This window comes from Geotrypetes seraphini, chromosome 1 (assembly GCF_902459505.1).
Source record: "Geotrypetes seraphini chromosome 1, aGeoSer1.1, whole genome shotgun sequence".
In the NCBI taxonomy this organism is placed as follows: Eukaryota; Metazoa; Chordata; class Amphibia; order Gymnophiona; family Dermophiidae; genus Geotrypetes; species Geotrypetes seraphini.
The window spans coordinates 72,399,776-72,414,194 of NC_047084.1; the positions used below are offsets into that span (position 1 = coordinate 72,399,776).

The 14,419-nt window shown below is 42.2% G+C and overlaps 1 protein-coding gene across 1 annotated transcript; it reads right to left on the reverse strand.

Annotated features, from left to right (window-relative positions):
• Positions 1 to 12,511: 12,511 nt before the first annotated feature.
• RXFP3 (relaxin family peptide receptor 3) lies at positions 12,512 to 13,881 on the reverse strand. Its single transcript, XM_033948225.1, has one exon. The coding sequence runs from the start codon at positions 13,879 to 13,881 to the stop codon at positions 12,616 to 12,618; it is 1,266 nt and encodes a 421-aa protein (XP_033804116.1). The 3' UTR covers positions 12,512 to 12,615.
• Between the last annotated feature and the right edge of the window lie 538 nt (positions 13,882 to 14,419).

The window sequence follows — 14,419 nt, forward strand, 5'->3', positions numbered from 1 at the left end:
TTTTTGGGGGGACACATGCATTTCCTTTCTGAAAAGTGGAATGCACCTTTACTTTTTCACCCCTCACCAAGTTCCACCCAAACATGCCCAAACCATACCCTCTTCCTATCTGCACATTTGTTGAGTTTTAGATGTACATGTCCCGGCTTTGTAAAATTGAGATTTAGACGTGGATGCAATATCCATGTCTAAGTGCTGGGTAATACCACACCAAACAAGTTCTTATACCCCGCATGTTATCTGCAAGGATTCACTGCGGCTTACAAAAGATTTCCAGGGTTTTCTGTGTAATTTCAGTAAAATTCCTAGGTTAACGAAAAATACTAAGCTTGAGCATTACAGAAGAATAGGAATGTTTTTAACATTTTCCTGAAATGGTAACACAAAGTGATCTGGCAGAGACATAATGGTTGGCCATTCCATATTTTGGGACCCTGATATTCAAAGGTGGATTCAAATAACTTTTTCTGTTGAACTTGGTAGGGAGATAGAAAGGTCAGTTTGAAGCATTAGGTAGTTCTTATATTAAGGAAAGAGCTTATAACCTTTATTTCAGTTCTCTTAGAATTGACTCCATATATTGCCTTGAAAACATGCAGGTAATCTTGAACTGTGTTATTTTTGACTTAGTCTCTATATCAACCTGGCCGCGATGCTTTGGAGTCACTGCAATCTCCTGTATTCCCAGTAGTCAAAAAATGGGAGCAAAACAGCCTATGCTACTATTCTGAAACTAGTTTGGCTTAAAACAGGTTTTATTGCTCTTAATTGTCTTAACCTGAAGAAGAATTTTTATGACTAAGGAATCAATCTGGTACGTTAGGAATCCAAAACAACGCCTGGAACGTTTGACATTCTTTCAATCTTAAGTTTCTCTCCTCTTATCAGTGTCAGATCTGTATGTGGCAGAGAGTTGTAGTTACCGAACCAGAGCACCTTGCTTTTTAGTTTATTAAATTAAGGAAATTCCTCTGTGCCCAGGCATTCAGGTTTTCAATAATCCTCGTTAGGTAATATGCATATGGCTTCTAGAATAAGCACCATTTAAAATAAACCCTGCAATCAATTTTGAAATGAGGCTGAGATCATGAAAAAGTCAGGGATATTATTCAGTATGAGTTAACTGGAATGAGCATGAGTGCCTCCTACCTGGTTAACTCACACTGACCAGGTCCTGACTGTCTGCTCAGATGACCTCAGTACTTTCCCATTAATGGGTGATGGTGGGAGTTACCCAGTTAGTGGCAATTTTCAGCCTGCTAACTGGGTAACTACATGGGTAAAGTTAGGACAGTAAAAAGTAGGGCAATACTGAATATTTGTATTTGATTTGGCCTCAAATAGTGCCAAATCCAGGGCTCTACTGATTTGGTCTCAGTACAAATAATCTGGGACTCTACTGTGCTAAATCCTTCTGAAATAAATACTTTTATTATTTGCTATGTTAAAACTCAATGCCCATTATTTGCATTTGTGCATTTGTTCCAGTCTACTGGAACAACAGACTAAATCAATCCACCTCAACCAGACACAAGAGAACCCACGCACCAAAAACGTGAAACGAAAAAAGCTGTACGACAACCTCCTAGCCACTCGAGCAGCAAAGCTGGACCACCAACTCTCCAGTCTACTGACTTCGACCATGGACTACAATACCTTCAAAAAAGAAACAAAAACCCTACTATTCAAAAAATACATAAAACCAAACTAACACACCTCAAACATCACCTGCAATACGCTCCATTCCTTGGCAATCTAGAAAATATCCAGACCACTCCTTATGTACTTCTAAATGTCCTGACAATTCATATGTAATCCGCCTTGAACCGCAAGGTAACGGTGGAATAGAAATCACTAATGTAATGTATTTGTATTTAACCGAAGAGTAAAATCTGTTATTTGGTACAGCTCTGGTAAAAAGATTGTTTTAACTTTGGTTGGTTATCTGGGTACTGGTCTCCATATCACCAGTCCCTGGATAAAGGCCAGCAGTCACCCAATCCTGTAGGGGTGGGTGGGATAGAAAACTAAAGTAGGCCCTGATCTAGGCTATCTGTTAATGTTATATGACAGTTAAGTTTCTATCTCTAGCAGAAAGTTCAAGTTTAAAACTATGGAGAAAAGGCTTTTATACTAGGAATACTAGCTAATAAGCACAAAGGAACCTACAACTTATCTTTTGTCCCCAAATTATCCAAGCACAAAGCAAAATATTGTGCACTTACTAGGAAGAATATCCTCTTCTCTACTTTCTTCTGATCTCAGAAAGACTCTTAAATTTATTGACAATGTCAACTAATTCATGGTACTGCCAACGCTTTGTTTTATTTGCAATTCAATGAAGAAACCAGACTATTTGCAATGCTAACTCTATATTATAATTTTGCTCAAATTTGAAAATACTTTTGGTTTTTGTACTTTTGGAAATTGTAAATAATTGATTCACTCCTCTTTCCTCATATGAGAGTTCCATCCCCTTTATTATTTTGGTCACTTTTATTTGAATCTTTTCTAATTCCACTATATGTTTTTTGAGATACATCTACCAAAATTGTGTACAATACTCAAGGTGAGGTCGTACCATGAAGTGATATAGAAGCATTATAATATTCTTGGTCTTATTTACCATCCCTTCCCCAGTAATTCCTATCATCCTGTTTGATACATGAAACAAAAATATATATACAGGTACAAACGTGAATAAATGTGAATATGAAAATATAAATATAAGAATACAATGTTATCCTGAAAGCATAATGAAATAAAATGTGTTCTGCCCCCATATTACTGGGAGCAAACTAGTTATACTGAAGTATATGTTTAATATTATTTTATTATTGGCATGCCTTTAAGAATGAGTCCTCCAGCTCTCCCTGTGTATTATGGGATGCTTCCTAGGTGGCTACTGACCTTCTAGCACACTGGACTGGTTGCCTCTGTGTTATTCTCTATGCTCCCTTTCTCTGTTGAGTGGGGCAGACTCCATATTCAGGCAGCCACATGTAATTTGGTTTGTGTTCATGCAGGTGTATGCTTATGGTATATGGTTTGGAGAGAAGATTGGCTATATCTGGTGGTGTAGTCTTGATATTACTGTGCATTAAATTAAATTACAAGTAGTGTGGATACTAGTGCTGCCCGATTCGTGATTCTAATCGATTCACCGATTCACTTTGGATAAGATTCACTTTGAATGAATCGATTCTAATCTATTTGTTTTGGCAAAAAATCAAACTTACCGATTCATTGGCCCCCCTTTGCTAGAGACCTGTTTGGGCTTTCCCTCTGCCACTGGAGTCCTTCCATCTAATGTAACTTCCAGTTTTGTGAAACCGGAAGTTACATCAGAAGCAAGGACTCCGATGGCAGAGGGAAAGCCCGTACAGGTCTCTGCATGTAGATTGGCGGCAGCAAGGTTCTCTCCTTCACGGCCAGAAGTATTTCTCCTCTACTCCCCGGCCAGGCAAAAGTGGCGGTAGCAAATGCGATTCACTACCCTGCTGCTATTCCAGGCGTCTTCTCTCCATTCGGCCACCCAAGCGGATACAGAAAGTTTTCACTGAGGGCAGACCACAGTGGAGAGAAGATGCAAGGAGTGGTGGCAGGAGTGAATCGCTAAATAACTACCACCACTGGCAACATGTAACGTCAAAATAAAGGTAGATGGGGCAGAGGAGAGATGGACTTGGGGGAGTTGGTGGATTGGAGGAGAGATGGATGGGAGAGATGAACTTGGTGGAGGGGGAAGATGGATGTGGAGGGGGGAGATAGACTTGGGGAAGATCATGGAGAGGGGAGATGAACTTGGGGGAGGGAGAGATGAACTTGGGGGAGATCATAGACAGGGGAGATGGGGAAGGGATAGAAGAAATAATGGATCTAAAAACAGGAGAGGGAGAGAGATGGTGGAAAATAGGATTTAGGGAGGGAAGGAACAGAAAGGGAGAGAAGTTGGACACAAGGGATGGTGTAGATGGGAGGGTAGTGATACTGGATAGGAGGGTAGTTAGAAAGAGAAAGGGAGAGCTGGTGGGGAAGGAGGGAGAGATACTGGATGAAAGGGTAATTGAGAAAAGGGATGGTGGGGTCCATCGCTCCAGCTACAGGAATAAAGATAAAAAAAGAAAGATGCCAGACCTCCGGGGGAGGGGAGGGAAACAGAAGGGGAGGACAGAGATGGAAGATGGATGGTTAGCACAGAGAAAAAGAAAACGACAAATGGGCAAGAGACCCTGTCAAGCAAGTTATCAAAAGAAGTTTGTTGCAGAGCCTGGGACCAAAATGATTTGAATAATGAACAGACAACAAAAGGTAGAAAAAATAATTTTATTTTCTGTTTTGTGATTACAATGTGTTAGATTTGAAATGTGTATCCTGCCAGAGCTGATATTAGACCATGAACGTGAGCTAGGATTTAACAGAGAGAGGAAAATTCTTTTTTGTTTGTTTATTTTGTTTACACCACAGTGCCAGTATGGGTAGGAGAGGGCAAAGGGGGTGAAGAGGCTATAAAATAAACCCACCAGGATGTTTGAAAAAACACCCAATTGGGCAGGAAAATCGAATCGAAAAATCGATTCAATAGGCTGAATCGAATCAATTTTTTTTTCCTGAATCAGGCAGCACTAGTGGATACACTTAGGGCCTGATTCTGTATAGGACGCTGGTCTCAACAGACGCCTAAATGGTGGCTGAGAATCACATACTGGCATCCTATACAGAATAGCATCTGCCCACTCCCTCATGCTGGCACCCTCATCATCCCCGGCAGGAGGGATGTCCACTCTCTCCTGCCGGCACTCCCCCGATCCTGACAGGTATACATATTTGTGCATATGAGGGGCTGCTGAAAAGTTCTCAGCCCAATCAAGCAGAACATGATGTGGAGTCATGAAACCTACAAGTTGTTCCACACTTTTCTTGATACTTTTTGTTTCAATGATATGAAATGAAACAAAAAAAAGTGACAAGAAAAGTGTGGAATAACTTGTAGGTTTCATGACTCCACATCATTCTCTTTTTGGCTGGGCTGAGAACTTGTCAGCACCCCCTCATACATATGCTAGTTTTCTGCATATTTGCGTACATCATTGGCTTATATATTCTACTTTAAAGAAATACTCTCAAAATATATTTCAGCAAGGAAAACCATAAATCATTTATGAATAACCCCAACTTCATTGTAATGTCTCTCCAGCACTGATATACCCAGTTTCTCCAGCACTGATATCGCCCTTCTGGCTGCCCATAAATAAAAAACTGCATTTTCAAAGGCCTAGTGTTTGCAAATAAATCCCTCTACAACAGGGGTGTCCAATGTCGGTCCTCGAGGGCCGCAATCCAGTCGGGTTTTCAGGATTTCCCCAATGAATATGCATGAGATCTATTAGCATACAATGAAAGCAGAGCATGCAAATAGACCTCATGTATATTCATTGGGGAAATCCTGAAAATCCGACTGGACTGCGGCCCTCGAGGACCGACATTGGACACCCCTGCTCTACAACATGACACCCAAATATTCCTCAGACAAACTTCCTCTCTATATCCCAAAGAGAACGCTACGCTCCCAAGATGAAATTCGCTTTACATACACTATCAGGACACTCCCTCCAACTCCAGACAGCATACAGATTTGTTACTCAGGAAACTACGAACAATTAAGAAATATTTTGATAGTTTCCTTTCGTCTGTTGGTTCAGTCATCGATATTGAGTATCCTTGACTATTGCAATATAATTTCCTTGGGTGCCTATAAGACAATATTCAAAAAACTAAGAGTGGTTCAAAACACTGCTGTTCGGTTGATTTTTGGTTTGAAAAAATGGGAACATGTTACTCCCTATTACCAAAAATTATGTTGGTTACCGAAAGAGGCCAGAGTTTTATTCAAATTTTCATGTATCTGCTTCAAATCAATTTTCGGTATGTCTCCAGGTTACCTTGTTTCCTCTTTCTCCTTAAATTACTCAAACAAGCCTACATGTAAAGTCCAGTTATTTACATACCCTCCTGTCAAATTATGTCGTTTTAAGATATTTTTAGAGCGCACTCTCACATTTCAGGCAGCTAAATTGAATACCTAGTTTGGCAAAATTATGCTAGTTCCATCTTACTATAATTTTAGAAAATTACTAAAAACATAACTATTTGATAAATTTTTAACTTAAGTGTTCTTATGTTAATGCTTTTAATCTATAAGCATTATTTATCTTCTAGAAATAGCTTTTCTTGTATTGTAAATTGGCTGGATGTTCAGCCTTATCTTGCTGTGAACCGCCTAGAACCTTTTACTGGTCTGGCGGTATACAAGAAATAAATTATTATTATTATTCCCATTTCTTACCAAACCTTTGGAACAGCCTGCCTCCTTATTTCAGAGCCCTTAAAGGACTTCTTAACTTTAGAAAAGCTGTAAAACCTCACCTTTTGGCCTAGTCATTCCCTCAACCCTTTATCAGCATCAGTAAGTAATCCTATATGAAGATATATTGCAACACACTGTATGTAAACCTTATATTGTAACACTGTGAATATAAACTATAATCCATTCTGAGCTCTTTGAGGAGTATGGGATATAAATTTAAATAAATAAATAAATACATGTCTGAGACTGAAGACATCTTTAGAATATAAAAATCGCAGGATTCTGCAACATAAAAAGGGATTCAGCTGAAGGCCCAGAATTGTTTTGATTGGTGTCCACTACTGCTTGGTCCTTTCTTTTGACCATCATATCTAAGGTGGCAATTCTAGAACTGGGCCCCACAATGCTGGTGTCTTGATAAAGCGCCCCGAGTGCTAAATTTTTATGCGCAAAATCTTTGAATATCTTAATTCATTCATTAGTAATCTCCAAAATTGATTATTGTAACGCATTGTTTAAGGGTCTACCACAAAAAGAAATCAGACGTCTTCAAATTATCCAGAACGCCTCTATTAAAATTATCTATAAAGCCAAAAAATTTGATCACGTCTCCCCATTACTTAAAAAGGCACATTGGCTCCCAGTTGCACACCGTATTTTATTCAAATTATGCTTGCTTACTTTCAAATCATTATTATTTAAAACCCCTGCTTTTATTTTTAGAGTCCTAATTCCTTATATTACCTCTAGACAGTTGAGATCACAAGACCAACACTTGTTGGCCATTCCTTCGTTAAAAGTTATCAATACGAGGCGTCACACTATTTTCTCAATAACCGCTCCTCAGTCTTGGAATGACCTCCCATTATTTATTAGAGAGGAAAAGAATTTGGAGAAATTCAAGACCAAACTTAAGAGTTTTCTTTTTATAGATGCTTTTAGTGAATAAACTTAAAGATTCTGTCTCTTTTTATCTTATATTTTATGACAAACTATATTTGTTTCCCCTCCTACTGTTTTTTCCCTAAACATATTTAAACTAAATATTGATTGTAATACATTAATAATTTTCCCTTTGTTTTGATATTATATGTATAGGATAAACTATGTATAGGAATGCTCATATTAGTGATTTTAATTTGACATGATTTTTGTATGTTTGATTTGTTACCTGTATTTGATTATTTAAAAACTGTACATCGCCTAGAAATTGTAATAGGCGATTAATCAAATTATATAATAAACTTGGAATGGCATCTACGAGGGGTGCTGAAAAATTCTCAGCCCAACCAGCTTCCTAAATTCTGAGCGTTATTTTGCCACTGAAAAAAGTGTTTATTTTGTAAAGTGCCAATTTGCAGAACTGTAATGCTATGTTTTGACACTGTTTCAGATCATTGATTGAACCATGTCAACGAAACGTATGGAATTTTCAAGTGAGGAGCTCTGAGCCATCATGAAGTTCCTATTCATGCAGAAGAAAACTCCAAAGGAAATCCATATGTATGATGTAAACACCGAGTAACAAATGTGTATCATACTACACAGTGAAGAATTGATGTGCAAACTTTCAGTGTGGAGATTGAGACTGAAGATGCAGCAAGGTCTAGGAGGCCTCAAATGTTGTCAGCTCCTGAAATTGTTGACCATGTCCATGACCTGATTTTTGACAGATCAATGAATATTGGCTAAAACAATTGTTGATCCACTACAGGTATTGAGGGAACATGTTGGGTGTATATATAGAAGCTGTCAGCTAAGTGGGTGCCTAAATGTTTCAATGCCGATGAGAAATGACATCGAGTGAACACTTCCAAATTGATTTTGCAGCATTTTCAGAGAACTGGCCCCAACCTTTTGGAGCGACTACAGTTACTGTTGATGAAACATGGTTACATCACTATGGTCCTTAGACAAAAACAGCCAATCCAATGGCAGCACTCAGGTTCTCCAAGGCCAAGGAAATTCAAGACCCAAAAGTGTGCAGGAAAAGGTCATGACCATAGTGTTTTGGGATCAGGAAGGTGTTGTAATGACTATCTTCCAAGGTGTCAGTTAATGCAGAATACTACTGTAACTTGCTGGGTCGATTAAAGGAGGCATTGAAAGAAAAAAAAAGAGAGGGAAGCTGCAGAAAGGAGTCTTCTGTTTGCAAGACAAGGCACCTGCTCACAAAGCTGGTAAAACGATGGATGTTTTGATACAGTTGGGGGTTTCAGTACATAGACCCTCCACCCTCTCACCAGATCTTGCTCCATCTGACCATTTTCTGTTTCCAAACCTTAAAAAGAGTTTGAAAGGATGACAAGTTTCAAGTAATTCAGAGGTGACTGCAGCAGCCAAACAGTATTTCAGTGACCAGACATCAGCGTATTTTTTGGAAGAGTTACTGAAAGTTCAGACACGATGGGCCAATTGTGTTAAACTTAGGGGTGAAAGTGTGGAATAACTTGTAAGTTCATGGTTCCACCTCATTCTGTTTTTGGGTGGGCTGAGAACTTTCCAGCACCCCTTCGTAGGTACCCAGATTATGTTACAGAATACTAGCCTATGTCAACTTCAGCGTGCTTACTTATAGTTACACTCATATATGCCATCTCCGTAGCAAGCATAAACGAGCATGCCTAAATGCACCACTTAGGAATTCAACTTACAATATTCTTTAGATTGTGTACATCAGTTGGAAAAATTCCCACTTTCCACTCACTCTGCCCACATGTATGCCCCCCTCACATTTATGTGCTAGGGTACTTGCACACTCACTCAGAATACCACAGAGTGCACAGATCACACTTACACACATAATTGTGCATTACGGGCAGGATTCAGTAAATGGCATTCAAAATTTGGCACTGTAAAAAAACACACAAACTGGCAATCACATAGAGTAATGCTTAGTGCCAATTCCCATCTCTAACTTTAAGTGCCAGACTTCCACCTGCTGAAACCTGGTGGCACCCTGGTGTAAACTTTGGCATTAATGATTGGTTGTTAACATCTATTTATTGAGAGTTAAGGGCTTGTTAATTAATTTGCACATGCAAATCTAGACACCATATAGGGAATACAGGGATAGAGGTACATATATGCTAGTCTATAACATTGTGACAGATTAAGGGGGTTTCCCTCTCCCATACAAATATTAGACCCCCCCCCCGGGCAGCAGGGGCCACTAATCAGAAAGATAATGGACTACATGTCCCAGAATACCCTGAACTTTGGGGCTCAGTGCTGAGTCAGAGGGGCGGGATTCAGGGAGGAGTATTTCTGCCCAGACTTTAATCAAGGAGGAGAAAGTTCCAAAGGAGAGGTCCCTGGAAGAGATAGGAGCTCCCCAAGTTTTTCCTGGATGTGGGCTGAGGCAGAAGCCCTGGGGAAGCTGACTGAACGTGAGCTGAGAAAGAGAGACTGTCCAGGTGAGACAGTTACTGATAGCCCGGCTGAGCTAAGCCATTTGCTATATTCAAGTTGTGGATTGCATTATATTGGAGTGTGAGGCAAAACTATAATAAATAAAACTTTTGGTTCAGTTACAGTGTGTTTGGGCTGTGTGTGTGAACCAGTTCTGTTACAAACATAAATGCACAAAAGGCACTTAACTTTAGGCCAGTGGTCTATCCTTTGATGTAAGTCAGGACATAACCGTATTCACAGAGTAGATAGATTTTGCAGTTTGTTTTATTTGTGCTTTTTTTAATGTTTATTGTTGTTGATATATGAATTTTTTTTAAATGGAAGTTTTTATTGCAATCCACCTGGTGTTTAGGCAGAATATAAATTTATGAAAAGAAATAACTAAACAAACCAACCCACTCCATAGGGCACACCTATCTAGTTGGATTTTCAGAATATCCAAAGTGAATATGCATGAGAGATTTATATGAATGCACTACCAAGGAGGTAGTGCATGCAAATCTGTCTCATGCATATTCATTGTGGTTATCCTGAAACCCCAACTGGCTAGGTGTGTCTGCTTTAGGCACCTTGATATAAAATAAGAGGATAAAAATACAAATGAGGCATTGGGGTATGTAAACTGGTGTCTTCTAGATCAGTGGTTCCCAACCCTGTCCTGGAGGACCAACAGGCCAATCGGGTTTTCAGGCTAGCCCTAATGAATATGCAAGAGAGAGATTTGCATATAATGGAAGTGACAGGCATGCAAATCTGCTCCCTGCATATTCATTAGGGCTAGCCTGAAAACCCAATTGGCCTGGTGGTCCTCCAGGACAGGGTTGGGAACCACTGATCTAGAAGACACCAGTTTACATACCCCAATGGTTGGGAACCACTGTTCTAGATCCCCTAGTCTGCTGCAATAAAATTGTTTCAACTGCGTAGGTAAAATATATCAGTCTTGTATCTGAAAAGCAGTTCCCATGTTGGTAGAGGGAAAGCAAGAACAGTTATTAGCCTACCTAAATATCAGGTACCTAAGCAAATCTTTATAGAGTGGAACTTTCTATTTCATCGTTCATTATACTGTATATTAGATATTAAAGTAAGGTGGTGTGTTACGAATTTAGGAAGAAGAAACCCTAGTATAATGCAGCTCTAGGAGATTTGACAAAAGTACAAGTTTGGCTTTGGGGAGATGTACAGAAACCTATTTCAGATTCATCCATCAACTATTATAGGCAATGTTACATTTTTCCTGCACATTATTTACTATTAATAGAGTATGGGAGTGTTTTTATTTATTTATTTATTCAATTTTCTATACCGTTCTCCTAAGAGAGCTCAGAACGATTTACATTAATTTATTCAGGCACTCAAGCATTTTTCCCTATTTGTCCCGGTGGGCTCACAATCTATCTAATGTACCTGGAGCAATGGGGGGATTATGTGACTTACCCAGGGTCACAAGGAGCAGCATGGGTTAAAACCCACAACCTCAGGGTGCTGAGGTTGTAGCTTTAACCACTGCGCCACACACTCCCCAATTTCTGGGAGTAAGGCTGAAGTGGGGACCGGCAATGCTGTAATTTTTTTTTTTTTTTTTTAATTAATTTCCATGCACTTTACTTTGATAAGAAACGTACTAGCGTCCTCTCCACAATTTTACTGCCTTCAACCGTCAAGTTTATCCCGACAGTTACTTTGACTGTCAAAACACCAGTGTTCAGCTCTTACATTAAACCGTGTTTGTCTTTTTAATGATAAAAGAGCTTCCAGGGCTTCAGCTGGCATAAAACATGAGGAAATCTCCCAGTAAAACCCGGGAGGAACAATAGGGACTAACATGCAAGAAATAGAATGCAATTGCTGGCAAGTGGGGGTGGGGGGATCATGTTCAAATTTGAAAGAACAATGTAAGTCCAATTTGGGAAGGGGTAAAACGCGGACCTCACGGATCTAAACAATTTAGTGCTGACGGATCCGTCTCAGCATAGGGAGGGAAAAGTATTAGGATCCGTCAGCGCTACAATGTCACCGAGGTCTGTCAGAGCCAGAAACTAACTACAAACGGCACTGACCTCAGATTTTTAAGGCCGTGCGGGTTTAGATCCGTCAGGTCCGCGTTTTACCCCTTCCCGTCCAATTTCTCTGAGCAACATTCAGTTGTGTGCAAATCCCACTTCATATCATGCTCACCGCCTCAAATAAAATGCTTTCCATACTGATCAAATTACCTTACAAAGCTCATGTGGGATTTATAAAACGAGGTAAACTTTTATAGTCAGGAAGCATGTATATAAATAACGTTATGGTTTTATTTGTAGTTCATCAAAACGAATATATCTCACAGCACTGCATTCGAGAAAATATGGTCTCAATGTTCGGTAGGAGGGGGGGGACCTCAAAAACAAAAAAAGCAAGCAAAATACCTTGTCTGTTTACCTGATGGATTCATTTTAAAAAGATGGGATTATCCTGAACTGTATTAGGAATGACAAACGCTGTCTTTCTTGAAATGTATTTTTTTTTAAAAACGAACTTCTTCTGCTTTAACTTCGGAGAGATCAGAAGATGAACTTTGAAAAGAAACAAGGGAACCCTCGTTTAGATATGAAAAAAAAAAGTCCTAACAAAAAAACCCAACCAATTTTAGAATTCGTCAGCCCTCAGTTTCCGAATAGGCAGCGCTGACCTTTGCTACAGTTTTACGTTACTGATGATAATTATGGAGGAGTTTTTTTTTTTGTTTTAAATTGGCACAGCTCAGTGAGACTCTGACATGCCAGCAGTCTCTAGATCCCAAGGCGCCAAAGTCTGCCGAGCGCGGAAGGACACCAGACGAAATAGCGTCAATAGCGTCGCTCGGCCGAGCTGCTGGGCAGGAGGTCGTATCTGCTGTTGTACATGGCCGCCCCGGGGGGGTAATAGGCGAGGTCGGGCTCGGCCGGGCTCAGGGGCACCATGCAGTGCGCCTGCTCGTCCTGCTCGGGCTTGGTGGTGGCGGTGAACGGGCGCATGTTGGTGAGGGAGGGCGAGGTGATCCTCCAGAAGAGGCTCTTCAGCGCTTTCCTGAACTCCCGCCTCATCAGGCAGTAGAGGATCGGGTTGAGGCAGCTGTTGGAGTGGGCCAGGCACACGCTGATGGGGAAGAAGTAGGCCTGGCTGGCGTAGAACTCGTCGCTGAAGCGCACCGCGTTGAGCTTGATCAAGATGCCCCACGCCGTCAGCGCCTGGTTGGGGAGCCAGCAGACGAAGAAGGACAGCACCACCACGGTCACCGACTTGGTGACCTTCGACCTCCGCCGGGTGGTGGAGGCGCACGCGCTCTTGTCGGCGATGAAGCGGATGAGCATCAGGTAGCAGGCGGTGATGATGGCCAGGGGCAGCAGGAAGCCCAGCAGCACCTTCTGGGTGTGGTAGAGGCCGAGCCAGAGCTGGGCCCGGTCGCGCTCGAACGGGAACTTGACCAGGCAGAGGACCTCGTCGGACACCGTCGACGCCGTGGAGAAGACGGCGCTGGGCAGCGAGGCCAGCACGGCGGCGAGCCAGATCAGGGCGCTCGCCCACTTGGCCGAGCAGCCGGTGGGCCGCCTCTTGCTCTTCAGGGCCGAGGCGACGGAGTGGTAGCGCGCCACGCTCATGGCGGTCAGGAAGAAGACGCTGGCGTACATGCTCATGGCCGTCGCGTAGGACACGATCTTGCACATGGCGTCCCCGAAGAGCCAGGCGAAGTCCAGGGCGTTCTCCACCGCCCAGAAGGGGAGCGTGAGCACGAACTGGAAGTCGGTGACGGCCAGCACGGTCACGAAGAGGTTGATGGGCGACTTCTTCCAGCCCTGCTTCGCTTTCATGAGGTAGAGGACGAGCACGTTGCCGACCAGCCCCAGGGCGCACACCACCGAGTACACCAGGGAGATGACGATGCGGACGGCGGCGAAGCTGTCCCCGTAGCCCTCGGCTTTGTCGTAGTCGAAGAAGTCCCGCAGGGAGTCGTTGGTCCGGTTGGGGTGCTTTTCGGGAAGCGAATTCGGCCACGTCCCGAACAAGTCCCTCCGCTCCGTCTCTTGCATGCTTGGCGCTATGGAGGAGTAAGTGTGGTTGCGGTCGCCGTCCATCCCATGGTCTGAAAATCAGGGCACTTTTTGCTCCTGGGTTATAATATGTCAAGGTAGCAAAAAACAACCAAAAAAACCCAACACCCCAAAACAACCCTCCCCCCCAAAAAAACCCTAGCAAACCCGCAGTCCGATGTTGCTTGGAAGTAATAAACCTGCGGTAGCAACCGTCTGATCCCCAAAGCAATAGATAGATGGCAGCTGAATTGAGTTGTTTTATAATCTCCCCAAATCAAGTTTCCGTTCGAGCGCACAGTTGGAAAGCTCAGGTTTACCTCGATGAAAAAGAGCAGGAGAGCACGAGGACAGACCACAAGAGCCCTTTTGGCTTGTGCGTTTGCTTTACTGACACGAGCTTCACTTTTCGGCTGTCTCTCGCCTTTTGGGAGCTTCCGGCTGAACCGTTTCGGAGTGCTTCCATCCCTTTATACTTCTCGTACTGCTCGAGACCCAACTGGCCATCCCTCCCCTCCCCCCCCACCCCACAAGTCGGCGTTAGGGGTCTGGAGAAGCATGCGCCGTAGCGCGATTGGGAGCT

Bases quoted from the DNA above. Each gene is read 5' to 3' on its own strand.
- RXFP3 (XM_033948225.1), bottom strand. From the start codon at position 13,881: ATGGACGGCGACCGCAACCACACTTACTCCTCCATAGCGCCAAGCATG.